Source organism: Grampus griseus (assembly GCF_964374135.1).
Source record: "Grampus griseus genome assembly, chromosome: 1".
Taxonomy (NCBI): domain Eukaryota; kingdom Metazoa; phylum Chordata; class Mammalia; order Artiodactyla; family Delphinidae; genus Grampus; species Grampus griseus.
In genome coordinates this window covers 168,718,113-168,744,538 of record NC_139017.1, presented here as the reverse complement: position 1 = coordinate 168,744,538, position 26,426 = coordinate 168,718,113, and the positions used below count along the sequence as shown (strand labels likewise).

Sequence of the window (26,426 nt, the reverse complement as noted above, 5' to 3'; positions counted from 1 at the left end):
TCTTTTTCATTTCGGTACGCGGGCCTCTCACTGTTGTGGCCTCTCCCGTTGCGGAGCACAGGCTCCGGACGCGCAGGCTCAGTGGCCATGGTTCACGAGCCCAGCTGCTCTGCGCCATGTGGGATCTTCCTGGACCGGGGCACGAACCCGTGTCCCCTGCATCGGCAGGTGGACTCTCAACCACTGCGCCACCAGGGAAGCCCTACATGTTCTATTTAAAGTCAAGGAAAAGAAGATTTTTTAAAGTGACTTAAGAGATAAACTATTCCTGATACCAAGACAAGAGGGAAATGTCTATTTGGTGCTCTACATAATATGATAAACAATGTCCTTAACAGAATAAATGCAGCATCAAGTTCTAAAGTCCATTCCTAAGGATAGGCTATGACAAAATACTGTCCCCTCAAGTTCAACCTAGATGCACAGCTAGTTCTCTGCTGGTCTGGCTTCATCTAGGGATTGACTTGAGAGAAGCTTGGAGAAAAGATGGAATATATATAAAACTGTATTAACTGCACATTAGCCTGCTCACCGAATTTCTTTGCTGGGAGAAGAGGAGCAGGTATCACCACTTTTAAAGTGGTGTTAAATCAACAGGTAATAATTTTAAGAGGATCAGTGGGGCATAACACATTATTTTTTAAACCCCTCTTCCAAAAAAATTATCAAAATTTAAAAAGGCCCTTACTGATCCCGGACATTCTAACCGCAATTCTGGATTTAAATCACTGATTACCGTCCAGAGTCAAACGCTAAGGAGAAATTATAGCAATAGCCACAGAGCATTCCACATTATTCCCAACAGGGACTAAGAATCATTAAATACTATTCAGTGGCAAAATTTTACACCAAAAGATCTTGTATGCTGACCAAACTAATAAAAAAATGACATAAAAAATACTGAAGAACTTACTTCTCTAAGTGAAACACTCCAGGGGGCGCCCAAATTAACCTATTTTATGAAGGCAGGGGAAAACACATGGCTCTAGGGATACACACAGCAAAAGAGGAGGACAAGAAAACACATCAGACAGGAATTCCTGGCAGTCCAGTGGTTAGGACTTCTCGCTTCCACTGCAGGCAGCATGGCCAAGAAAAAGAAAAAAAAAAAGGCCAAAAAAAGAAGGAAAGAAAACACATCAGAGATCTGAGAGGAAGCAGTTTCAAAGGCCATGGGTAGAGGCTGAGCATGGCTGGTCAGAAGCAAGTGCTGCTTTGAGATTAAGAAAGGTTGAGAACTTAGAAGACTTAGATTTGACCATGTCGTTAGCATTAGCTATGTTAACTGCCTGCTTTGAGGTAACTTTCAGTAAAATAGTTATGATTAAAGCTGAAATAGAGGGAATTTTATGAAAAGGCAGATAACTTCCCCCCCATCAGGTTGTCCTTTCAGATTCTGGCACGTACATGGGTAAATGTAAACTAGAATCGAGCAGACGTATTGGGCCGTGTAAGCAGAGCAGGCAGCAAAGCAATAGTTAATGACGCAGCCCGCACACACTTATTTAGGACAGGCAAAATTCCAGCCAGGCTTTCTCAAAACCAGGGCAGAATTTTTTTAAGTTGTACTTATTCCCATCTCTCAGATCACTTTAAACAAAATATGTATGCCTTGAGTCAGGATGAATAGATGCCTATTTTTTTCTGGAGATACTCAGATGTTCATTCATTAAAATCAATTTCACAGTTTTATTTTAAAGTAAAATTATTCTCACTTCTCTTCCTTCTCTACCATCAGCATATGACCACAGAAAGAAAAAATTTTGTTTTTTAAATAACACAACTCTTATATGATTAAATTGGCATGTTTCCCAATTAAAATACTGCACTCACTCCATTTCTGCACAGCTTTCTGTCCCCCTCCAATGCAGAAGTAGCCTCAATATGATGTTCCAAAGCCACAAAAAAGGACTTGAACAATGTCGTTCGTCATTCACTTTATTCAAACACTTAAACAAACGCATCTCTCTCCCAACAGGGCTCTCTGTACATTTCATTCTTCACAGTAAAGAAAAACGCCATCATTCCCCAAATCCATGAACAAGGGAAAATTTTTAGGACATCTTTAGTTTGTAGCAGAGACAACAGCCCAGCCAATCAACAATGCTACCCACAAGATGCCAGTTTCCTACCCCTACCCTTTCTCTCTTCCTTTTTTAAAGATAAGATTTAAAATCTGCTCATTTTAAGAGAAGTATAGTAATCCACACAATTTATAACTAAAAATAATGAGGTTCTTAAAAAAGAACAACTTTCTCTATCTAGGTTCTAAGATGACTAGACCAGCTTGTGGGCGAAATGAGAGATTATGAGGGACTGTGAAACAGGCAGATTTGCCTTCCTCCCTTGAAATCTCTTCAAGGTTCAGACAATTCAGTAGATTGAAAAGGCCTCAGCTCTGACATATCTGAGGCGAAAAGCTTGGATGACGATGACCAACAAACCAAGGCAGTATTATGCACCTGGCTTTCAATAAACTGAATCTAAGACTGGGTGGCCCATTGATGAATGGGAGCATGAAACGAGAGGCAAGTTTCGACACACACATAGACTCCTCGACCCAAAGTTACTTTGGAGAGAAGCCATGAGAGGCTGCATCAGTCCTCAAACTTCAGCTAAGGATGGCTCTTCTTTCTCCCCAGTGTAAAACAGCAAATGCACCTATAAGGTGGAGTTGTCAATAAGAGTTCCCTTCCGACTTTGAAGCAAGGAGCAGGGGAACAATCAGAAGGCCTTCCAGATACACCCGGGAAACAGAAGGCAAACGAACATCAATTTAAACAGGCCTCACAAAAGAGAAAAATCTGTTGGAGGTCTTAAAAAAAACACAACATTCATGGATGGGCACAGAAGGGAAACGGCGATGGCCTTGGGACTCCGTGGGAAAGTCCAGCAAGATGCTTTGAGATCTCGGCTCAGAGAGTGAGTTCAGCCTCCATCCACCACCAATGACTCCGCATCAGACGTATCCCAAAAGGAGTCTCCACGAGAGCCCATCTTCTTCCAAAGAGCTCTTAACTGAGATGAGTGTCCAACACACATCCTCCTCTGACCTGTCAAACTGCAGCTGCAGCTTCTTGTCTGCCCCTCACTCCCCTTGGCTCTCTGCTCTCCGGCAGTGGGTCTCAGGTCTTTACCGCCAGGCACGATTCAGGAGTTTCACCTGTGCCAGTCTCTTAGTGATCATAGTGGCAAAGACCAGACCAAAGAGGACGCTGCTGATTAGCACATAGTCATAGTCGTCCTTCAGGACATCAAACTGTTTGGACGGGTAGACTCGAGTTTGGTAAATGTCCAAACCGTAGGCCACAACCTGGAAGGCAGAGGGAATGAGAAATCCGTAAGAAAGGCACCAGTGATCCGCCACAACCACAAACTCTGGTCACAAAGGAAACAGACTCCTCAGCTGTTTTCCCAAGGGTGAAAGAAACAACAGGTGTCGCACAGGGTGCCTGTGGACAAGGTGGCACAGGCTGAGCTGGGGCTCTACTCACCAAACAAGTGGACTCCAGGCCCGAGGGAGCTGTATAGATACCTCGCATTCGAGAAACTGTCTGGTTATAGTTGATGAACCGCTCTGCGTGGATCTGTACGTCTGGAGAATACGGGATCAGGTTCTCCTCTCTGCAAAACATCAACCAGGACCGGCATTCAAAACTGCTGTAAGGGGATCTCCTGGCTGCCCTGAGCCCTGGGAGGTTTCCAGGCCACGTATCAGCCACATATCTTCTTCCAAGGTCTATGTGCATCAGGGAATGTTAGGAAGGGCTGCAACAAAGAAAGCTGTATGGAGAGTAAGACAGATCTGGATTCCTACCTTGTTCTGAATCTAAAAAAAGAAACCACAGACGACCAGTACTTCACATTAGAGGAAGAAAGGGCCATTTTAAAACCAAAACATCAAGCCACTAGGCCAGTTCCTGCTCTTCACTCCAGAGTGCCTCAGTCCACCAGCTTTAACCTCCGCCCGCTCCAAACCGTCCTCCCTTCGCTGCGTGCAAAGACACATCTACTGCCTCCTCACCCTGCCCACAGCTCCTCACACCCCTCAGGGAAGAGAGTTCGGGATGGAGGCAAGAAAATATGCAGAGATGATGGCTGGAAACACAAAAATGAAAATTAGGACTTCCCTGGTGGCACAGTGGTTAAGAACCCGCCTGCCAATGCAGGGGACACGGGTTCAAGCCCTGGTCCGGGAAGATCCCACATGCCGCGGAGCAACTAAGCCCGTGCGCCACAACTGCTAAGCCTGTGCTCTAGAGCCCGCGCGCTTAGAGCCTGTGCTCCGCAACAAGAGAAGCCCACGCACCGTAATGAAGAGTAACCCCCACTCGCCGCAACTAGAGAAAGCTCATGCACAGCAACAAAGACCCAATGCAGCCAAAAAAAAAAAGAAAAGAAAAAAAAGAAAGAAAAGAAAACTAACACCAACAGCAATTGGCTTCCCATGTGACCCAGGCCCCAGCACCACCCTCACCTCATTTCCCAGTGTCCCCACCATTGGCTGCTCCAGTCACAGTGGCCTCCAGCCCTCCCTATAACTTACCAGGCATGATCTCAGGGCACTTGTGACAGCTGTTCCCTCTGCCTAGAACATTCTCCTTCGACATCCACAAGGCCAGCTTCTCGCCTCCTTCAAGTCTTTTCTCAAAAGTCACCTTTTCTGAGGGGCTTTCCCAGGCCACCCTCTCAAGTTGCACCCCTCCACACCCTTCCTAGACCCCACCCCTTCTTAGTTTTTTTCTCCTTGCTATTTACAAGCACCCTAATACAGAATTATTTCACTTGTTTATCTTATTTATTATCCACCTCGTCGCCCCCACCGGAATGCAAGCTCCATGAGGGCAGATGTGTTCACTGCCACATCCCCAGCGGAGCAGGACAGTGCACAGCAGACCAAGGACCAAATGTAATCAAGGTGCTAAGTTCCTTAAGGTCACAGCCTTCAGCACTACCCACAAGGGTCTCACCTGCTCTGTTCTGTTGGGATCTCGGGCCGGCGGGGATCCAGCAAGGCCTTAGGAAGGGAAAGAATTGCTCCGGAAGGCAGCCCAACTACATACACAGAAACAAGTCAACAGAAGTGAGTGTTCACACTGACCTGATCCCCAATTAGGGATACTTACAAAAATGTCCTTATCACAGAAACTGAAATAGAGTTTAAAACCAAAAAAATGGGTCACTGAGGCTCCCTTAAATGGCCAAAAACAATAATCCAATACACCTGGGTCTGAATGAAGGTTCCCACTTTTGAAGATACTAGTTTCTTCACATATCATCCTGAGACATCAGAAAATAAAGAGCTAGACTCAAGAACTGGGTAATGATGGCAGAGAAGAGCATGGAAGCCCACTTGGATCTCTTCATCCTCCTCCTTTCCTCCAGCAATACCGGCCCCAGCTAAGCAGGTCTCCTCACTGTGAGCCAAACAGGAGCCTACGGTTGGCTGAAGCAGTGACGCTGGTGGGGGATGGGGGTGGGGGGAGGGCAGCAGGAGGACTGGGCAACATGAGATCCCAGCGGTTTCAGGAATGGTGGGAATTAAACTCGGGAAATTACCAAGCAGTCTGTCTTCCTCATATTTGAGGGTAAAATAGTAATACCAAGTGCCTGTCAAATCTGAGAGTCCCAAACGTCTTTGGTAAAATCAACTAGACAGAGAGACCTGTCTAGTTGAGTCCTGAACTTGAACTACATGAAGATGAGACCCTACACCTTGCCAGTTTCTGCAGCCCATCTGCACAGGCTACCTGTTGGGTATGGTATCAGGGCTCAACTTTCCAAACGAGGTGAAAACAGAACAGAGACATGAAAGTGGTTCGTCAGAAACAAGGACGAGGAGGGATGTGTCAGCTCTTTTATGGACGGCAAAGCCAGACTAGGGAACTTTCTCCCTAGCCCTCCTCACTGATCCCGGCCCCGTCCTTCCGTGCGGCTGCCTGAAGGGACCCGGTCACTCACTGAGCAGGTGTCGGCTGGTGATGCCCCTCTCGGTGATGGTGGCCTCCATGGCGCTGATGGCGGAGGGGAAGATGTAGGACTGCTGGAGGACCTGGGGCAGCTGCGGGCGGTCCAGGGAGCTGAAGGCCGTGGCGTTGTACTGCTCGGTGCCCTCATAGAGCTCCAGCGCGGTGAACTCGTTGCGCCGGGCCTTGGTGTTCCAGTACTGGTACTGCGGAGAGAAGAGGAGGGGGCTGCTTGGGGCTCAGCTGCTGGTTCAGCTGGAAAGGGGAATGTACATGCAAAGGCACGTCCAGGAAGGAAAGAAACAACCAGCACCCTAGCTTCCTTCCAGCTACCAAGTTTACTAACCTTTCAGGGTAGCTGTACCTAGACTATCCAAGTTCACCACAAGACAAAGGAATTCTCAAGATTCTTAGAAGTCAGAAGAATAATAGTTAACATCTGAGCGCTTACTACACGTCAGGCATTGTTCTAAACTCAAATAGAGATGACTGTTGTTACCCCTATTTTATATATATTACAACACAGAAAGCTTAAGTAACTAGTTCAAGGTTGTACTGCTGCCAGCCAGGAGTTTTGAATTCTATGAAAACGCAAAGTAGCAACTGGTTTCTGGAACAATAGGCAAGGAAAGGATTTATGCTGCAGGGAGACCAGCCACATACTCTTACGCTACGTCAGGCCCCTGGGGGTGCCCTGAGCTCACGCGCCACGCCTTACCACCACCCAGTTCTCCGAGTGCACGATGTGGACGGGGCCCTTGGCCTTCCTCTGCACGGAGGAGTGGATGATGCGCCCGGTGACGCCGTCCACAAGGAAGGTGCCGATGAAGGTGCGCTCGTGGTGAACATCTGTGCTCTCTGTCACCACGGCCAGCAGGTTGGGGTTCAGGCTCTGGGGAGACGAAGAGGAAAGCTCCTTCAGGACCACAGCGGCGTATCCTGAGCGGCGGGGAGGCAGGCCCACAGCTCTCCGGCTGACAGAGGAAGAGGGTTTTCTGGTGGGAAGAGCTTTCTGTTTAGAGGGCCTCATCGCTGCACTCATTCAGTGTCTGCTGGAGGCCGGGGGCCATGCCAGGGACTTTGCCTCCATCATTTCACTGAATCCCGTAAACAACCCTGCAAAGAGCTGTCACTATCCACGTTTCACAGATGAAATGTCTTGAAGTAGTTAAGCAACGGTAACTCAAGATACAACCCGGGCCGACCCACTCGGTGATGGAAGGACATGTGTCCAGCAACACGATGACTCTCCACCAGTGCCCTCCTACCACCACACCAATGGCTGGGTCTCAGTTCTCATCTGACTTGAGCAACTAGTACCAGGTGACACAGGTGATCACTCCCTTCTTGAGACACCTTCTCTACCTGGCATCCAGGACACCGTGCCCTGGTTTTCCTTCTGCCTGTCTCGGCCACTCGTTCTCAGCCCCCTCTGTGGGTCCCTCCTCCACTCCCCAGTCTCTGGACGTTTCTGTCTACACTCACTCTCATGGTGATCTCACCCAATCTCGTGGCTTTCACACCATCTACAGGTGCTGGCATCGCCTGAGTTTACATATCCAAGCCAGACCTCTCCCTGAACTCCAGACTTGATTAACGGACCACCATATCAGTATCACTTCTTAGTTGTCTCATCTCAAACTTGACATGCCCCAAACTGAACTCCTGTTCTACCCCTGATAAAACCTGCTCCCCACAAGGCCTCCCGAGTGTCAGTGTCTTATACCTGGGACCTCTGAGTCGTCTTTCACTCCTTTCTCTCTAACACAGACACCAACACCCCATCCATCAGCATATCCTATGGGTTCTACCTTCAAAAGTATCCAGAATCTGATCCCATCTCACCTCCTCCAACCAACCCAGCTGAAGCCACCATCACCTCACCTGGATTATCACAGTGGCCTGTCTGCCTGCTCCCCTCCTCGGCCCTCTATAGTCTAGTCTCAGCAAAGCAGGCAAAAAATCTCCACAACAAATATGAATCCAAAAAGCCCTACTCCTGGGAATTCCCTGGTGGTCCACTGGTTAAGACTCCGCGCTTTCACTGCCGAGGGCGCAGGTTCAATCCCTGGTCAGGGAACTAAGATCCCGCAAGCTGCGTGGCGTGGCCAAATTTAAAAAAAAGGGAAGTTCAAGAAGCCTAAGCAAGTTACCCACGATGAACAGCAAGTCTGAACCTGGACCGTCCAACTGGAGGCTTGCGCTCTGCCTCACGCTTAGTGAAGCAGCTGCCCTGTTGAGTTCCTTGGTCGTGTTGCCCTGTTCTACTACGCCTCCTCCTCCAACTCATAGTCTCTCCTCTGCCAGAGGCTGTAATTCATGTTCGTCACCACAGTGATTACATTCCCTCATAGGATAGCTCTGCAACCGACTAGTCACCTCTCCGTCTCCCTGCCCTCACCACTAACTAGAGTGTTGGATCACAGAGATGGAGTTTCTGATGGATCGACTAAGGTTTAACCCCAGAAAGGTCTATCTGCACTACTGCTAAAAATAACAGCTAACATCTACTGGGTAGTGGCCATGCATGCCTGGCCCTATGCGAAGCGCGAGTGCCTCGTGTGATCATCACGACAATCCCAGGAGAAGGGCATATCATGCCCATTTCACAGACAGTAAATTAAGGCTCAAAGGGATTAAATGACTCACTCAAGGACCCACAGCCACCAAATCCCAGAGCCAGAATCACACCCCGTGCTGCTGTGCGCTACGCCAGACGGCTGGCCGTACCTTGTAGAGCACGCTTCGGTCCCCCATCACTCGGCCCTGCGAGTGAACGTGCTCACTGCTGCGCTTCCCCTTCACCTGGACGATGCGCTGCACCTCCGGGGGAATGGTTAGCTCCCAGCTCAGCTCAGTGGTGAGATCCTGGGGTGGGGCAAAAGAGCCAGCACTGGTCATCAGGAAGGTACACTTAGACCTGCGAGAGCTGTGGCTAGACACGTCCTGCAGTTCAGCTGGGGCCTCTGTGCGGGAGGGAACAGGGATCAGGGCTCCCAGAGAAGCAGCAATACGGATCTAGTTTGGGAAGAAGTTTGGAACTCTCAGTTCAAGTAAGAAAACTAGTAAAGCCCAGTGTGCTTTGGCTGCAAAGAGCAGCCTCCTGGGCAGTGGAGGCACCAGGTGCTTGTCTGGGCTGCCCGAGGGGACCTGGGAGACGGTCCTCTCCAGTGGACATTCATGTCTGACCTCATGCTGTCCCCAGTCTAGGCTCCAGACAGCCCTGCGAGGTGCCTTTGGAAAGCCCCAGGGCCCAGTGGCCAGCCAGGTCATCATATCCATCTGCACCAAGCTGCAGAACAAGGAGCATGTGACTGAGGCCCGACATGGAGCCAAGTTCAAGTTCCCTGGCTGCCAGAAGATCCACATCTCCAAGAAGCGTATCTTTACTAAGTGTAATAGAGATGAATTCGAAGACTTGGTGGCTGAAAAGCAGCTCCTCCCGGATGACTGTGCGGTCAAATACACCCCTAATCTGTAGCGCCCTGTACGCATGGCGGGCCCCGCACTCACGGGAGCCTTGGAGCTGCCCCTCCTCACTCACGTCACCAATAAACCCTACTTCTTGTCAAAAAACGGAAAGATACTAAAGCCAGTGAGAAAGGAGAGGAATATTTAATAGTATCCCATTGTTTATCTGAGTAAGAATAATGCAAAGAAAATTTACCACTTATTACTAAAATCTAAGTTCCCTGTACACTGAGCCAGCAGTGAATTACTAAGCTGGCGGGGACCTCAAAATATTACAGGAAACGTTCTTTACAGTCAAAAGAAACCGATAAAACTGTGTGGTTAAATGCATTATCATACATCCACACTGTGGAATTACACAGAGCCCTGGGGGGTGAGGGGGGGAGTAGTGACTGGAAAGGGGCACAAGGGCTTCCCAGGGCGCTGGTGCTAAACTGCTTCCTGATGTGACTGCCGTGTACACAAGTGTGTTCCTTCTGTGAAGGGCCACTGAGTAGTAACCTCGGGATTTTGTGCTTTTCTCAGTATTATATTTTAATAAGATATGGATTTAACAATATAATGAGGCAGAAGACACATAAAGTGAAAAGAGCAGATTTCCTATTAGTTAAATATAGGTCAATTCCATTTCAGGTAAGAAAGAATATAAAGCACATGTCTGTGTGGTCTGGAAGCTGTTTATCCAGCACTACAGACACAGAGGCAAGAGACAGGACAGGGGAAGGCGTGCAGACCACTGAAAGGCATTCCATCCAGGGAGGCAGCTGGCAATGGCTCTGAAAGGGCCCATTCACATCTTGCTCCTGTACCTCTGTATCAGTTTAATCTTACACTATGAGAATGTATTCATGTGTAAAATTTTTGAAATTTAAATGTTTTTGAAATAATACAAATTTTTATTGAGAACATATAAGGCTCCATTACCAAGGACACCTGTGAAAACATTAGAATTCACTAAAACCTTCCCAGAGAACAAGGTCACCGGTGAGTCCACTGGAGGTCAGAGACTGGAAGACCACCCCTCACATGGCTGATTTCCCATGTGAGCTCCACCTCCTTTGCCGTCCCCCCACCATCTTTACGATGACACCCACACTCCAGGTCATGTCCTTCTATCCACAAAGAACTGTCTCTTTCAAGGTCCCCTTTTCATCAACTCAGAAGGATGGTATTTTTTCACCCACAGGGTAAAGAGCACGTTTTCTGGACAGACTATGCTATTTACGCTAAAGATTAGCCGTTAGAGAATGTCAGGGAAGAACGCTGCATTTTTTAAGCAGCAGCAGGTAAAACTTGGACGGCATTTACTGTGCAGCAGGCACTGCTTTACGTGACTTACACGTATTAACTCTCCAACTCCTCACAACAACCCTCTGATATAGTACTATTACCATTTTGTTTTACAGACGAGAAAACAGGATCAGAGAGAAGGCATCTACCCAAGGACACAAAATGAGTAAGTGATAAATAAAACTAGGTTTCCCGCACAAGCAGCCAGGTCCAAGCTCTTAACCTCTGTGCTGTGGTGTCCCTCCAAAGGCCTTACAGACAGGATGGGCGGGCCCTCTGGGGAGTACGCCACAAATTACCCCTCTACACAGCCCTGCTATCGGAGCCAAGGCCAGCCCTTGTGAAGCTCAGAGCTGGACTTCAGAGCCAGTGTGAAACACTGTTTGCAAGCACTGGACTCAAGTGTGTCAGGATCGGAGTAAGTCGATCCCATTTCTAGAAATAAAATTCAAAGCGCACGTTCAATCAAGAGTGGATCAATAGGGACTTCTCTGGTGGCACAGTGGTTAAGAATCCGCCTGCCAATGTAGGGGACACGGGTTCAAGCCCTGGTCTGGGAAGATCCCACATGCCATAGAGCAACTAAGCCCGTGCGCCACAACTACTGAGCCTGCGCTCTAGAGCCCACGTGCCACAACTACTGAGCCCACGTGCCACAACTACTGAAGCCCACGCCACCTAGAGCCTATGCTCCGCAACGAGAGAAGCCACCGCAGTGAGAAGTCCGCGCACCGCAACAAAGAGTAGCCGCTGCTCGCCTCAACTTGGGAAAGCCCGCACACAGCAACGAAGACCGAACACAGCCAAAAATTAAAATAAAGAAAAATGAAAGAAAAAGAAAAAGAGTGGATCAATAACACCATCTTCATACAGAAAGTACTATTGTTCAATCACCATTCCTACCTCCCGTCTTTCTAGGAATGGAGAAAACGCCCCTTCTCCCTGCTATAGAAGAGGAATGAGGAATGAAAGCTCCACAGGGGCAGAGACTGTTGTGCACTGCTCCTTCCACGGCAGCTAGAACCGCGCCTGCCATGGAATAGATGAAAATGACTGCCTCTGACATCAGGATTATCGCTCTCTAAGTTTACAACACAATGAATAGCATAATTCACTCCTTAGCCAAATAACGAGGAAACACCTACACCCCTCCCACAAAGGGGCGTGCCAGGATGCCCCCTCCTACCTTTCGAAGTCGATAGCCACACAGCCGTCCCTGTTCCGCGTCCACCAAATAGAAGAAGATGGAAGGGGCGAGCTCATGGAGCTGTCGCAGGACATTCCGAGTGGCCGGGAAAGCTGTGACCTTGAAAACCCCAGAAAAGAGTTAAGGGAAAAGGAATCTCTAAGCACAGTTTCTCCAGACTCATTACTGTTTCCTGTCAAAGAGGGCCTTAAGAAAAAAAAACAGCAAATCTTTAAAGAATTAAAGTCTATTAAACTCAATCAGGGCTTAAATTGAGTTAAGAGTCCGAGCTTTCACAAGGGCAGAAAGAGCAATCGAGTCGCTTAGAGACATCCTTCAAGCCCAAATGAGTGCTGACGGCAGACGGCTCCCATCGGGGGCCCTCGAGCCGCTGTCTGAGCACCCGCTCCCACACTGATTGGCTGGGCAGTTCTGCAGCCAGTCTGCAGACGGCATACCTTGTACTCATCATCTATCAACAGCAGCACCTTGGCATAGTCTTGATCCATGATGGGGAGGAGCAAAGATTGCAAGATGGGGCGCTTCAGCACTGGGGGGGCCACCTGACTCCACTTCCCAAAAATGGGATTGAAGACATAGAGCGAACTCATTCCCGTCTCCTGAAATAGGCAAGCGAACGGTCAGCCTCCAGCAACGTGAAAAGAATGCAAATCCTAGGGGTAAACCCGGAACGCTGGGACTTGAGCTCAGCTATGGCAGATTCCCTAGTCTTTGCCCTCCTTGTGGAAAATAAAGTCTTGGCTAAAGGTGAAAGTGTCTGAAGGCTGATGTGTCAAAAGGGTAAAAGTTTAACAGCCTCTGGGACTTCCCTGGTGGCGCAGTGGTTAAGAATCAGCCTGAAAAAAAAAAAAAAAAAAGGATCAGCCTGCCGATGCAGGGGACACGAGTTCGAGCCCTGGTCTGGGAAGATTCCACACGCCACGGAGCAACAAAGCCCGTGTGCCACACTACTGAGCCTGTGCTCTAGAGCCCGTGTGTCATAACTACTGAAGCCTGTGTGCCTAGAGCCCGTGCCCTATGACAAGAGAAGCCACTGCAGTGAGAAGCCCGCGCACCACAACGAAGAGTAGCCCCCGCTTGCCGCAACTGGAGAAAGCCCGTGTGCAGCAACGAAGACCCAATACAGCCAAAAAAATTAATTAAAAAAAAAAAAAAAGTTTAACTGCCTCTAGCCCCAAAGCTAAGCAAGAACGGGTCATACTGAGGAATAAACAAAAAAGTCAAGGACCAACTCAGTAGCCCCATGGCAGCCATTCCAGAGACTATCTACCAAGTCCCCTCTCTTTTTTTTCTTTTTTAATTTTTTTTTTTTTTTTTTTTTTTTTTTTTTTTTTTTTGCGTTACGGGGGCCTCTCACTGTTGTGGCCTCTCCCGCTGCGGAGCACATGCTCCGGACGCGCAGGCTCAGCGGCCATGGCTCACAGGCCCAGCCGCTCCGCGGCATGTGGGATCCTCCCAGACCGGGGCACGAACCCGTGTCCCCTGCATCAGCAGGCGGACTCTCAACCACTGCGCCACCAGGGAAGCCCCTCTTTTTTAATTTTTATTGGAGTATAGTTGCTTTACAATGTTGTGTTAGTTTCTACTGTACGGCAAAGTGAGTCGGCTATACGTATACATATATCCCCTTTTTTGGATTCCTCCCCATTTAGGTCACCACAGAGCACTGAGCAGAGTTCCCTGTGCTGTACAGTAGGTTCTCATTAGTTATCTATTTTATACATAGTATCAACAGTGTATATATGTCAGTCCCAATCTCCCAATTCATCCCACCCTCCCCCCAAGTCCCCTTTCTGATGATGGCAGAATGAATCTACAAAAAGCCACCTGCTCCCGGGAGTCAGAGACATAAACAGTTTTGTGTCCTGCCCTCCAACACCTGGAGAAGAGCAAACAGCCATTCAGGTACCAACAGCCGCCCGTGCCTGGGAGGAAGTGGAGCTGGCTTACTAGGGACCTAGTGATGTCACACCTACCCCACAGTCACTTCCACATGGGCCCCGGACTGTCCTCTACTCAGGCAAAAGACTGGAAGAAACAGAGCTCTAAGCCCTGACTCCCTGCCTTTAACTCTCAGAGAATTCCAAAGGCCTAGGAGGAACTTAAGTTACAAAACACCAAAAACCACACCCACGTTGGCTCAGATGAGAGGTAGCGGCCTCACCTTGTCCTTCACCAGGAGGGTGCACTGCGGGGGGTGGGGGAAATGGGCAGTAGTCCTCTGGACCATCAGTTTAAAGGAGGAGTCTGGCTTGACGCTGGGGAGATACTGTTTCCACAGAATGGTGCCAGAGCTGCTCTCAATGCCAAAAAGCTGCAAAATAAATACCTGGCTCACTACCGGAAAGGCAAACCCCAAAACTAGTTCTATCCTTAAAAACTAGAACCGGCGCGATCCCCTTCCAAAGGCTTTTTGTTCCCCACTCCCAGAACCTCAGGAGGTTTGGATTAAGCCCCTCTCACCTTGCCTGAGGCCGTCACCATCACCATCATCTTCTGCAGGTTGAATTCATCCCTGGCCAGGGTGTCAATGTTGATCTCATTCTTAATCTGACTCCGGGGCTTCCGAGCATCGTAAAACATTTTCCAGAGGTGGGAGGTCCATGCCTGTAGCAGGATGAGCTGGGACGAGAGGCGTTTCAGGAACATGCCCAATAAGCCGTCTGGTGTCAAGGAAAAGGTAACGCAGCTGAGGCTCACTCCCCATCAGACTAGGTGTTTCCAGCGAGGGGGCACCTCCTCTTCCTAAGGAGGGCTCTCTCCCTCTCTTGTGGAGCACTCGAGTCATCCACACCCCAGGCCACAAGCCCAAGGGGCAGTCCTGTGGCTGACGCCAACAGTCTCACACTTAGACACAGCCGTGCAGGAACTCCAAAAACCTACTCACCTGGCTCTCAGCACTTCAACTGCCTGAAATCTTGGAATAGGAGACTAAGAGGGCAGGGATCAGCCATGCAGGATGCAGCCATGCTGTGAATGACTCCACCACAACCCCACATCTAGAACGGCCAGAGGGAGGCTTCCGGGCGCCATGACAAAGCCGGAAGAGGGCGGGGTGCGGGGGTACCAGGGTGCAGGGGTGTGTTGTGTCACGGACAGGCACTTCCATTTCTCGCTGCTTTAGGCCTATGCTGTCAACGGTTTAGTCTGCACCCATCTAACCTATTTTCAACCCATTCCCAGGGCTCTCTTTTGCTCCACCCCTTCCTCCATCCATGAGGCTACCACCCTCAAGTCTCCTCCAGAGACTAGACTGGTCCCCAGAGCAAGGTAGCATGGTAAAAAGCATGGCCCCTGGAGTCTGGCAGACCTGGATTAAAATCCCAGCTCCACTTCTTACCACCTGGATGACCTGGAGAAATGTACTTAACCTTTTAGCCTCTGGCTCCCCATCGGTAAAATGGCAAGTAATCCACAGGGCTGTTGCCAAGATTAGACAACATGATGTACACACAGGATTTCCCAAGGGGTGGGGTACAGGGTAAGTGCTCACTGAAAAGGAGCGGTGTCTTTGCTTATCCGCTTTTCCATTAACCTCAGCTCAAGAAGGGAAGTGAGAGGCAAACAGGACGAGTCACAGGCATAGCAGTCCACACACACATGGTATATACCTCATTCATGCAAGTCAGGGAAAATAAATAATACCAAAAGCTAGCCATGTGGGCAGGCAATGAGCAAAAAGGCAGCAGGAAGCAGGTTTTACCTTGAATGGCTGGATCCAGGCAGCGGAAATAAATAGTAAAGTCAAATTAATCCTCGGTTTAAGAAAATCTGCAGTGCCTAGCAGGGTGCCTGGCCCAGAGCAGGCCCTCAGTAAACATCACCTGGCTAGCTAGACGAACGGATGGAGGGAGGAGGGGACGGGACTCAATCAGAGGAGAGTGAACCGAGTTCATCCTGGGTGCTGGGACCATGGCTGGTCTCAGAGGGCACTGGCCTATCACCACAGTAACTGACTAGCCCGGTCATGCTCTCTGGAAAGGTGTAACTGTTGCTTTGGGGACAATGGGTATATAGTGCCAGCCATGGTGCCTGGCAGATCTTAGGTACCCACACAAGGGTAGCTATTACTACACTAAGCTAAGATTCTTTTTCATCAGGATCTTTCCCTAGAGGGAGTCACAGGTCACTCCTTTCAGATAGAAGAATGGTTACATAAACCATAGGGCCACAAACACACCAGAAACTGGTCACAGAGCTAGTTCAGAACAGACTGGCAGAACAGGTGCATCCAGGAAGCCAGGGACACGTGAGACAGCCTCCCCTGTGGTGCAACTACCAAGCCCAGTCCCAGAGCACCCGCACCGGCAGCTCTGCCTCCCAGCCCCCTCAGTTCATACCTGCCTTCTTGCCAAATTCCCCTTCCAGCTCGGCCTGCGCCCCCGTCAGGGGGAGGTCCACCATCTGCAGGCACACCACCTCTGCCAGGGACTCCTCGCGGCTCCACAACACCACCCTCCCTGCTGCAGAAACCAAGGTTACAAAAGTCAGGCCCACCTCCCTCGTCCCCCAAAGGGACTCTTCTCGGTGACTCAGGGACCACCACACCTCTTGTGCCAAAAAGAGAAATGGCAGGAGGTCAAGTGAGGGAAGTTCTGTCTCCCAAGAATGCTAAGGAATTTTTCAAAGGCAGGTAACATATGGCTCTGGAAAAAAATATTCAGGATACACTCCACTTGAATCTTTCTCAGAAGCCTGTCCACAGCCCCAAATAAAGAGTCTGAATGGAACTCATGGGCAGGCCTAAAAAAAAATGGGTTGATGAGGTCCACTCACCCAGCTGCTGCAGGAAAAGTAGCAGGTGATCCTCCGTCTGTACCAAGGCCCGGTAGCCCACGGAGTCGTCCTTCTTCAGGAAGACCTGGATGTACATCTATAAACCAAACCGTCAAGTCCACTGTAGTCAGCAAGAATCCAGATGCCCCTCAGAGCACCAGACCCCAAGATTCAAAGCATGAGGAGTTGTCCGAAGTCTAGGTCACGGCATTGCTGGATGTCCAAACAATACAGCTTTAACCTGGACTCCAATTAGATATCACGTATTCTTAGGGGCTGACACAGCAACCGTGCTAGGCGCTAGCTCAGCCCCCTCCATGAAGGAACCTGAGCGCTTCTCGGCCACCACATCATTCATCTTGCACCGACAACACCCCACAAAGCGAGCAGGAGGCCCGGATTAGACTTTCCGTTTTAGAGGCGAAGAAGCCACAGCCCAGAGAGGCTGAGGAACACCACTGAACGTGCGCAGAGGCAATGTCGGGCAGCGGCTCGGGATAGGGTCCTGAATCTCACGAGGCCGTTTCCTCGCTTATAAAATGAGCACGGTAATAACCACATGGCTGTTGAGAGGGTTAAATCAAGCAGCGCGTAAGTAAAAAAGCGTAGCGCGGAGCCTGGCGCACCGACGACTTGGCTTACATGGTACCTGCTTTTACTGTTATTCACAGTCAGCGGCTCAGGTAGAGCTAGAGCCCACGTCCAGAGAATCCTACTCTGGGACCCATGGCTGTGAAGTGACCCCAACGAAAGAAAGCCCCGGGCTGAGAAGCCCACAAGCCCCGACTCACGCGCTCGGGCCGAGTGCCGTTCTGTTCCAGGCTAAAGGTGATCGTGGTGTCGAGCAGCCGCCGGCCTGTCTCCATTAAGTAGAGGTTAATGGTGTAGGTCTGGTTGAAGCAAGCCAGCGAGTCCTAGGGTACAGACAGCAAGGGGCAACTGTGGGGATCCCCCCAAAGGAAGTCCAAGAATCTGGGCGGGGGGAGCAAATACCCTGGAGAAGGACCCAGGCCAGAAGAGGAAACATATGCAAAGGGACATAAAATAGAAAAGCTAAGTCCTAAGGCAGAAATAAGGTGTCGAGTAAATTTTAAAAATTGTAACCGCTATACATATTTGCTCCACAAGGAAGCCAGTACAGTGTAGCAGAGACTTCCCAAAGAGTTAATAAGACTGTAGGCAGGGAAATCACAACCCCCTTGGGAAACACTTAGGAGATGGAAACCACAGCAGAAACTGGAGACTCTGGACAGGGTCCCACACTCTGCTTCAGTGCAACTGCTCAGACTACCACTCAACTCCACCAGCCAGACCCCACAAGACATGGAGAGACGGAGGCCCAGAGGAGAAAGTAGTTAAGAACAGATTCTAGGGATTCTGCTCTCTAATCTCCCAACTAAAAACGATCAAGAGAAACATGGTTTAATTTGCTGAACTTAGCAAAGCCCACTGGAGGCTGAGAACTCAGGAGACCTGCTCACAGCCCTGGCTGCTCCCCCAGCTTCACCGGGGGCCTCCTGTGTCTCTGGTCTGGCACACTGCCCAACGCCACACCCTACCTGTGGACCAGACTTCTCCGAAAAGCTCCCCGTTGACCCATCTTCAGAACTGCTAGGCTTCTGCTAGGGAAAAGAGAAGGAAAAAAGGAGAAAATTCAGCCAAAGGGTCACTTCCTGGTCACCAAAATGAAGCTTTCACTTCGATGTCTTCTCAGCCCTTGGAAAAAGGCAAATCCCATTTCCCATTTCTGCTCACAAAGCCTACACAACCCTGAACAGTCCCAGATGAACATGAGGTCGTCCCATTCCTGGGGACAAAGAAGGTATACAGAAAGCCCTACAGATGAGGTGAGATATTATTGCTCAACAGCCTCCTGCCCCCGGGTTCAAACTGACTAGGTGAATATGCCCAGACTTTTGGTTCTCAGGGCTCCTAGCAAAGATAAGGAAGGAAAACCCCACGTGCTGTTATCCCCAATACTCACCGCCTCATTCCGACAGGTCATGACTGCAGCCACCGTCTTCTCCCCGGTGGTGGCAAAGCTCACTAGGGCAGTCTGGGGATAAAGCAAGGTGTCAACTCCTAAATAGGGCCTGTCCTAGCCAGCAGCCTTCTCTAAGTCACCTCCACAGGTAGGACCCTTGGCCTTGGAGTTGAAAATGCTCCCAACTTTGGAGCATAATGGCCTGGGCATTTGAGAGCAGGGGGAGGCCCCATTGAAGCCACCGCTGAACACAGCCCTCTCGCCAACCTCCAACACAGGCACTGGTGAATCCTGCATCCCACGCTGCTCTTAGTATCTATAGGGAAGCTCTGATTAACGTGCCCACTCTCCTGTGGCCTTAGGAAGGTGCCAGTTCTACTCTAAGAATCTTCTGTAATTCTCAGAAAAAAAAAAAGAAAAAATTCCACTTCTGCTCTAAGGCTAACCCCTCTCAAACCACTCATGGAAGGATGTCTTCTTGCTTGAGCAAATATCTCCAGATTCAAAGGCAGGGATTTCCAGCATCCATATCTCAGCTAGATCCCCCTGAATCCTAGCGAACACGCTGCCTCCCGTTACCTGTGGGAAGTTCTTGAGCAGACTCAGGACGCCGTGGTGGTAGTGCAGCAGCGCATAGTGGCTTGGAGACAGCTGCAGGAAGAACTGGGGCCGAGTAGGATCCACTGGGTTGGGCTGTGTAGGTAGGACCCGGGGTTGGAATTCACTTGCAAATTCTAGATCAAGAGACTGGGAGACAAGAAGAAAAAGGCTAAGGGCCAGAGCAGACAAGTCACTGATTATCCCAGGCGGGTAGCCGCTGCCCCACTTTGCCAGCGAGGGTAACGGGGCCACGGCATGTGGCTCCGGAAGCTCCCATTCAGGTTCTCCAAAGAGGAGAGTGGCCCATTTCCTCTCATACCAGTTCAGCCAGAGGCCCGAGCTCCCAAGGGCTGCCAAGCCTCAGGAAGTGAGCAGTGACACTGGGAGAAAGGCTCTTCTAAGCAGCAAAAGCAAGGCCTCGCACCAGGGGACGCGTCCTCTCACCTGCAGCGGGATCTGCCTCAACTCCCACTCCGTCTCCAGGGCCAAGGTCTGGAGGGACCGTGAGCTCGGGTCAGGGCATACCAAGACAGCCTCATCCACCACACCGCAGGCTCTGGTGAGACTCTGCAGCCAGGGAGTCGACACCCTGACCTGCAGGAGAGACATCAGAACAGGAGGCTCATGGGGATTTTCACATTTCCCTCTCAGCTCATAAGCTACGTCAGCACTGGATCCCACTGGGGGGCCTAAGCTCAGAGGTTCTTCCTGGTGGGTTCCGAAGGAGTTCTCCCCATCCCACCCAGCCTCCCAAGAGCTCCGAAGCTGGACACAATCAGGATTGGCTTTCTGGTCATTTGAAAAATATACCAGATCCTTTTTAATACTTGACATTTCAGATAAGCGTTTCTCTGCTATAGTTGCCATACGTGGCTTCCTATTATTACCCTACAGTATTATCTTATAAGATACTTGCAGGCAATGAATAGATATACACGATTTTTTTAGCCACCCCAGGATAGCACCATGTGCAAATGTGAGGGCTTTAAATAAATGCTTGATGAGCAGAATGCAGCCTCCAAGTGCCCAGAATCAGGGACCATGAATGGCTTTTGCATCCGCGCAGCCGAGTTCCCTGGTCCCCAGGGCAAAGAAGGACTCTATTCCCCTCCACAATTCACGAGGCTCCTCGAGCCAGACCAGACCTGCTGAACAATCTCTCCATCTTCCACGTTAAACTTGACAATGTTCACATGGCTGAAGGGAACAACTCCGAGGGCCCACACGACCCCAGAGCCGTAGGAATACACCATCTGGTAATGGATGCTGTCACTGGGAGAGGGAAGGAAAAGCAGGGAGAAACAGCTTTAGCCACAGGACAGGGGTATCCTCAGGGGTCTTCCGAAACCAGGCCACCAGGATGTCACAAACAGTCCCAAATAGGTTTTGTTTGGCTCACAGCTTTTATTTTTTAATTTGAATTCATTGTCAACATTTAGACCTGAGATTTAACATGTAAGAACAAGATTTCTAGTTTTTTCTTAAAAGGTGAGACATAGTAACACTAGGCCTACTTATGTTCCTACAGGGCACCAATCAGCTGAGTAAGGCTGCCCCCTCAAGGTAGGTCAGGCACACTGCAGCTCCCCATAATCCCCACAGGGCCTGCTTTGCTCATGATTGCTATACACCTGGCCCCATAGTAAATTTTTTTTTTTTTTGGCTGCATTGGGTCTTCATTGCTGCGCTAGGCTTTCTCTAGCTGCGGTGAGCGGGGGTTACTCTTTGTTGTGGTGCACAGGCTTCTCATTGCGGTGGCTTCTCTTGCAGAGCACGGGCTCTAGGCGCGTGGGCTTCAGTAGCTGTGGCTCATGGGCTCTAGAGCGCAGGCTCAGCAGTTGTGGCGCACGGGCTTAGCTGCTCCGCGGCATGTGGGATCTTCCCGGAGCAGGGCACGAACCCGTGTCCCCTGCATTGGCAGGCACATTCTTAACCAATGTGCCACCAGGGAAGCCCCCCCATAGGAATTTGAGTTTTGGGTCCCTGCCAAAGTGAGTGAGCGAAGGAGCCACTCCCCTTGCTTGACTGGCTCTCATGCCCAGATGGAGAGTTTTCTCCTCACTGCAAAGGAAACTCCAGAGGCAGCCACAGCCTTGGAATTCAGGCCTAGAGCTAGTGAGCCCAACACGCTACACAGGATGCCAACTTAAGGTAAGCCTGAGTCAAAGCAAACGCTTCAAGCCCCAAGGAGAAAGGCGGGCTCGTAGAGAGCAGGAGGTAGCCGTCACCTGGGGAGAAGGCAGCCTTACCTTTCCGGGAGATGTTCCACCCACTTTAGGTGCCCACTGGAGAGGTGATGGAGGGCGAGAGTGGTCTTCTTCAGGACAGCAATGTACCTCACCGACTCCTGCAGGCCTACCAGCCCAAGTGCCTGGAAACTGAGCACAGGGCCGGGGTGAGCGCTGCCCAGAGCCTCCTGGGCCTCAGGCTGGACAATCCGGAACACAACCACCATAGCTCGGTAGGTAATGAAACAGGTTTTGGGGTCAAATGCATCTGGATCCTAATCTTGGCTCTGCTTTCCACTAGCTGACTTGAGAGACTGTACTTTCAGCCACTTGGCTGTACTGTTTCCCTGAAACCCCTGTGAATCTCCTAAGGGTCGTTCCCTCCTTCCCCTGGGACCTCACAGCAACCAGGCCTACCCTCTCCCGCGGCAGCCATCAGACAGTTCTGTCATTAGTGGGCTGCACGCCCGCCTCACCCAACTGGTGATGGGTTCCTTGATGATGGAAACTATCTCACATTCACAAATGGGTTCCCACTGCCTGGGGGCTCCCCAAGTACTTACCAAGTGAATTACTACCAGAAGATGTATAAGCTAATGCAAGTAAACCCTATAAGTTAAACAACTTTAGCAAAGATGTAACAATAGCTCCAACTGTTCTTCAACATAAAATTAAAACACTAGATGTGTTATATCACATCCTTATATCTAGAACATTGCAAAGCTCTTGTGTCATGGTAAGATTAGGAAAAGCAGTCAACACGAGAATGAACACTGCACCCAGCACAGAGCTCTGCATCTGACAGGTGCTCAATAGATGCTGGCTGAGTAAGCACATGTGTCCCATAACCTCAAGAACATCAAAAACTGGGTGTCTGATGCTCTCTGGCTCTTCAGTGGTTTCTTCCCCTGGGAAAAAGGCCAGAAGGCCCAGAGTTGCCATCTATGCAGATCTGTGTTCCAGCAAAGCCTTTAACCAAACCAAGATGAAATACAGCTTCTTCCCCTCTACCTGCCACTGTCTAAGGTAATCTCCCAGTTCAGGCCCCCGATGTTAGTCTCCCAGGAGCGCATGATCCGGCCTCCATTGGACACAGTGATTGCATCTGGAAGAGAAAAAACCACGTGAGATCATCTCCCAAATTGATGCTCTGTCTGTAGCCTCCTAGGGTCTGTGAGCAGTGGCCTCACCTCTAATGTATAAGTGCAAACAGAAACGGCCTGTCCTTTCCTGTTGGGAACACCCCTACTCCATTTGCTACCAGACCCTGAACAAAGGAAGGAACCAAGCAAAGAGGAGAGGGAACCGACGCCATCATAGGGACAAAGCAGTACTCTACCTACCCTGCCCACAGAGCAGCATGGCATCCACTGCCCCTTCTGCTGTGCCCTTGTCAACATGGCGCCACACTGAGAGACAGGAGAGTCGACGTTACTATGAACCACAGCAAGGCATCCAAGAAGCGAGGCAAGAGAGGACCGAAGAGGCCTTCGTTTGCACAGAAGTGCCCAATTTTACTTCAAGGGAGGGAAGGATTACAGCTAACTGGCAATGACCCACTCCCACTCACTGGTTAATGAGGGGAGCGACTATTGTCCCAATGTGAGGTCTCCGCACTTCCCATCCCCACCAGCACCCCATCAAACATATAAACGGACAATGACAAAATTCACAAAATCCATACGACTCACAAGAAAAGTAGTGACTGTAAATTACGTTTCCATGATTTTAATGCCAACAAACATCCATAAAAGCAATATAAATAATTGGGGGGGAGGGGCACATCCAAAGCTTTAGTGCGACATAGAATAATGTGTTTTTTGCAGCAATATCTTATTTAAGAACAGTCAGGACTTGGGCTGAGGAAATAAACTCAAAGGCCAGTTATAGAAATACATTAAATATTCAAAACTGACAAGACCAAAAAAACAAAAAGAACAAAATAAAATGATCAGGATCCAATAAGAGATGCAACCTTTGGCCAACTTGTCCCCAAGCGGGGAATCAGCCACGTGGCCTTCACAAGCCACAGGGCATCCTGGATCCACTACAGGCAGCCATGCCATCCCCAGCTACCCCTCTACACAGTTCACTCACAGATCTCCCCAGTTCGAGAATTCAATGCTGCAATCACATTCTTCTCTGTGGCCACAACCAACTTCTTGGATCCAGGGGAAAATTCCAAGGAGGCAAACTTGAGTTTCCCGACATACTGCTGTCTCCTAAAGGAAAGAGTACAGGGAAATGGAAGGGGCCAAAACCATCACTGCACAAAACGCTCTGGAAAAAGACAACTGCACAAATACATGAGGGTATCACCATCATAACTATCTCAGGTTGCATGAGAAATGTTTGTTAACGAAGAGATCTGACCAAAAGCAAGATTTCTAGGCAATGGGAAGAAGAAGAGAGAATGCACCCTAATCGATGAGAAATACAACAGTCTTCCTTCTAAATGCAAGCACTTGTTTATCTCAAGATAAGGAACAGCCAAAAGAGCACCTGGCCTAAATCCCCCTAGAACAAAACTGCAGTCCTCTCTGTACCCATTAATAGTGAGACTAGACACTCACATTACACATGAGAGAAGACCATACAATCCAACTTTTCCTTCTATTTTCATTGACCTTTGGAGAAAAATTATGCAAATATTCTTACAAAACTTGATAGATCAGGGTCAGGCCTTTGTTCTCTGCAGCCTGTTCTAGCCCACACTATGGTCAGGATCCATCTGACTCATTACTCATACTTTCCTTGGAACATACCCCATCACTTTCAACACTCTTATCTAAGCATAAAGTGAAAGTACTTAGCTTCCTGAGGCATACTACCAAGTACAGAGGAGGTGTGTTGCATATTGCTGTTCATGAATTACAACCTCTAGCAAATTAAACACCTGACATTTACACTGAATTTCCCTTGTTATGTTGTTTGGTCTAATTTTTTTTAAAAAAGAAGAAACTACACTAGTATAGAGAGACAGGTTTACATGACAATTGACAGTTTCTATCTGTATTTCCACATACTTTAATCTCACTGTAGTCACTAAACACTTTACGAAGTACATAGGACAAATATTATCACTCTCGTTTTACAGGTGAGTAAACCAAAGTCCGTTGAGGTCAACAAATTACTATCAGAACTAGAATGCAAAATTAAGAACTTCTTAGTTTAAACCCCATGCTTTTTTTTAAAATGCTGTTATCTTTTATCTGGACTACAAAAGTAATGCCTGCTTCTTGTAGAAAACATAAAGGTATAAAAAAGAAAACAAAAAATGCCTAAAATACCACCATCCATGAACTTTTTTTCTTCAACCATAAACTTTTCAACATTTTGGTGTATTTCCTTCTGTTTACTTTTCAATTTATAAATTGCATATACCTAGGATTCTGCTAAATTGGAATCACATGCTGTACACATGTAATATATAGTTAATCCTTGTATAACACAGGTTTGAACTGCGCAAGTCCACTTATACACTGGTTGTCTTCTACAGTAAATACTACAGAACTACACGGTCTGCAGTTGGTTGAATCTGCGGATGTGGAACTGCAGATACAGAGGGCTTACCATAGGTTATGCTCAATTTTTGACCGCAGGGAAGGTCAGCACCCTCAGCCCCTGCGTTGTTCAAGAGTCAGCTGTACATATTATATTGTGAGCATCTGCCCACATCATTAAAAATGTGACTCATGTTGCATTTGTCACACTGTCTTATATCACATAACTTATATATCTGCCCCCCTAGACTGAGCTCCTTTCCATCTCTGTGTCCAGAGCACCTAGAATGATTGTTGACCCACAACAGGCACTCAACAAACATGCGAATTAATTTGTCTGATACAGAAAAGACTTCAGCGAGGAGCTGGGCTCGGAAGGATAAAGTGTTCCCTCAATAGTAATTATTGGTAACAAACTGATTGTACTCAGTGAGCCAGGCACTGTGTTGAGTAATTTAAAAGAATTGTCTTATTCATCCTTACAACTACTGAAAGAGGTAATGGACTACTAGTAAACCCATTTTACAGATAAAGAAACCAAGGCACAGAGTGGTTAAGTCATTTTCCCAAGACCACACAATGCTTAAGTGGCAAAGTGACATTCAAGCAAAAGTGAGCCAACTCCATGGCCTTAAGGAAGGGGTGGGTGAGTGAATGAATGAGTGAATGAATGAATGAGTGAATGAGCGACTGAATGTGTGAATGAGTGATTGAATGAGAGACTGAATGAAGAGTAAATGAATGAATGGAAGTGAGTGAATGAAAGAAGAGTGAGTGAGTGAGCCAGTGAGTGAGGGCACCTCAAGGCTGATGTGAGTCTTGGGTGGTCCTGTTCTGAGCCCATGTAAGGGTTGGGCTAGAGGGGTGGGGAAAGACGGCGTTCACTGAGGGCTGTTGACGTCTGACACCCAGTAGATAAGAAACCTGACAGTCACAGAAATGGGGCCTGATGGAGGAGAAGAGTGACCTCTGACCAGAACCTCAGGCATGCCCGGATTGGCAGAGCCCGCTTCACGGGTTTGCGACCTGTACAGCCGCACAGGGACTGGCTCAGAAGAGCCTCCAACTCTCGGTTTAATGCTCTGCCGTCGCCACCTTAAAACTCTTAACTTTTGAACAAGGGGTCTCACATTTCATTTTCCCCTGGGCCCCGCACGTTATGCAGCCGGCCGTGCTGCATGGTAACCACCCCCCATCCTTTTAGACAGAAGACAAGTACTGGGAAAATATTCCCCGAATAGGTCCCCCACGTACGCACCAATCAAACTTGCCCACTTGGTCTTCGTAGACCGCGGCCGCAGGAATGAGCAGGACAGCCCAGAGCCAAATTCCGGAAGCCACCGCCGCCGCCACCGCCGCCATGATGGGAGCCCGGACTCGGCCCGCCGCCGGCCCGGCATG

General features: G+C 49.1%; 1 protein-coding gene across 1 annotated transcript; it reads right to left on the bottom strand.

Moving 5' to 3' along the window:
• Positions 1 to 1,925: 1,925 nt before the first annotated feature.
• Positions 1,926 to 26,425, bottom strand: EMC1 (ER membrane protein complex subunit 1; the record flags this gene model as incomplete). The annotated part of the gene is given in 24 exon segments (XM_082672966.1): positions 1,926 to 3,313; positions 3,495 to 3,624; positions 4,971 to 5,055; positions 5,962 to 6,172; positions 6,685 to 6,858; positions 8,697 to 8,834; positions 11,914 to 12,033; positions 12,372 to 12,533; positions 14,099 to 14,248; positions 14,398 to 14,597; positions 16,275 to 16,397; positions 16,711 to 16,807; positions 17,502 to 17,624; positions 18,270 to 18,332; positions 18,695 to 18,766; positions 19,274 to 19,441; positions 19,739 to 19,888; positions 20,440 to 20,566; positions 21,544 to 21,672; positions 22,534 to 22,627; positions 22,866 to 22,931; positions 23,620 to 23,744; positions 26,284 to 26,399; positions 26,402 to 26,425. Coding segments are annotated over 24 exon segments (3,027 nt in total). The 3' UTR covers positions 1,926 to 3,133.
• Between the last annotated feature and the right edge of the window lies 1 nt (position 26,426).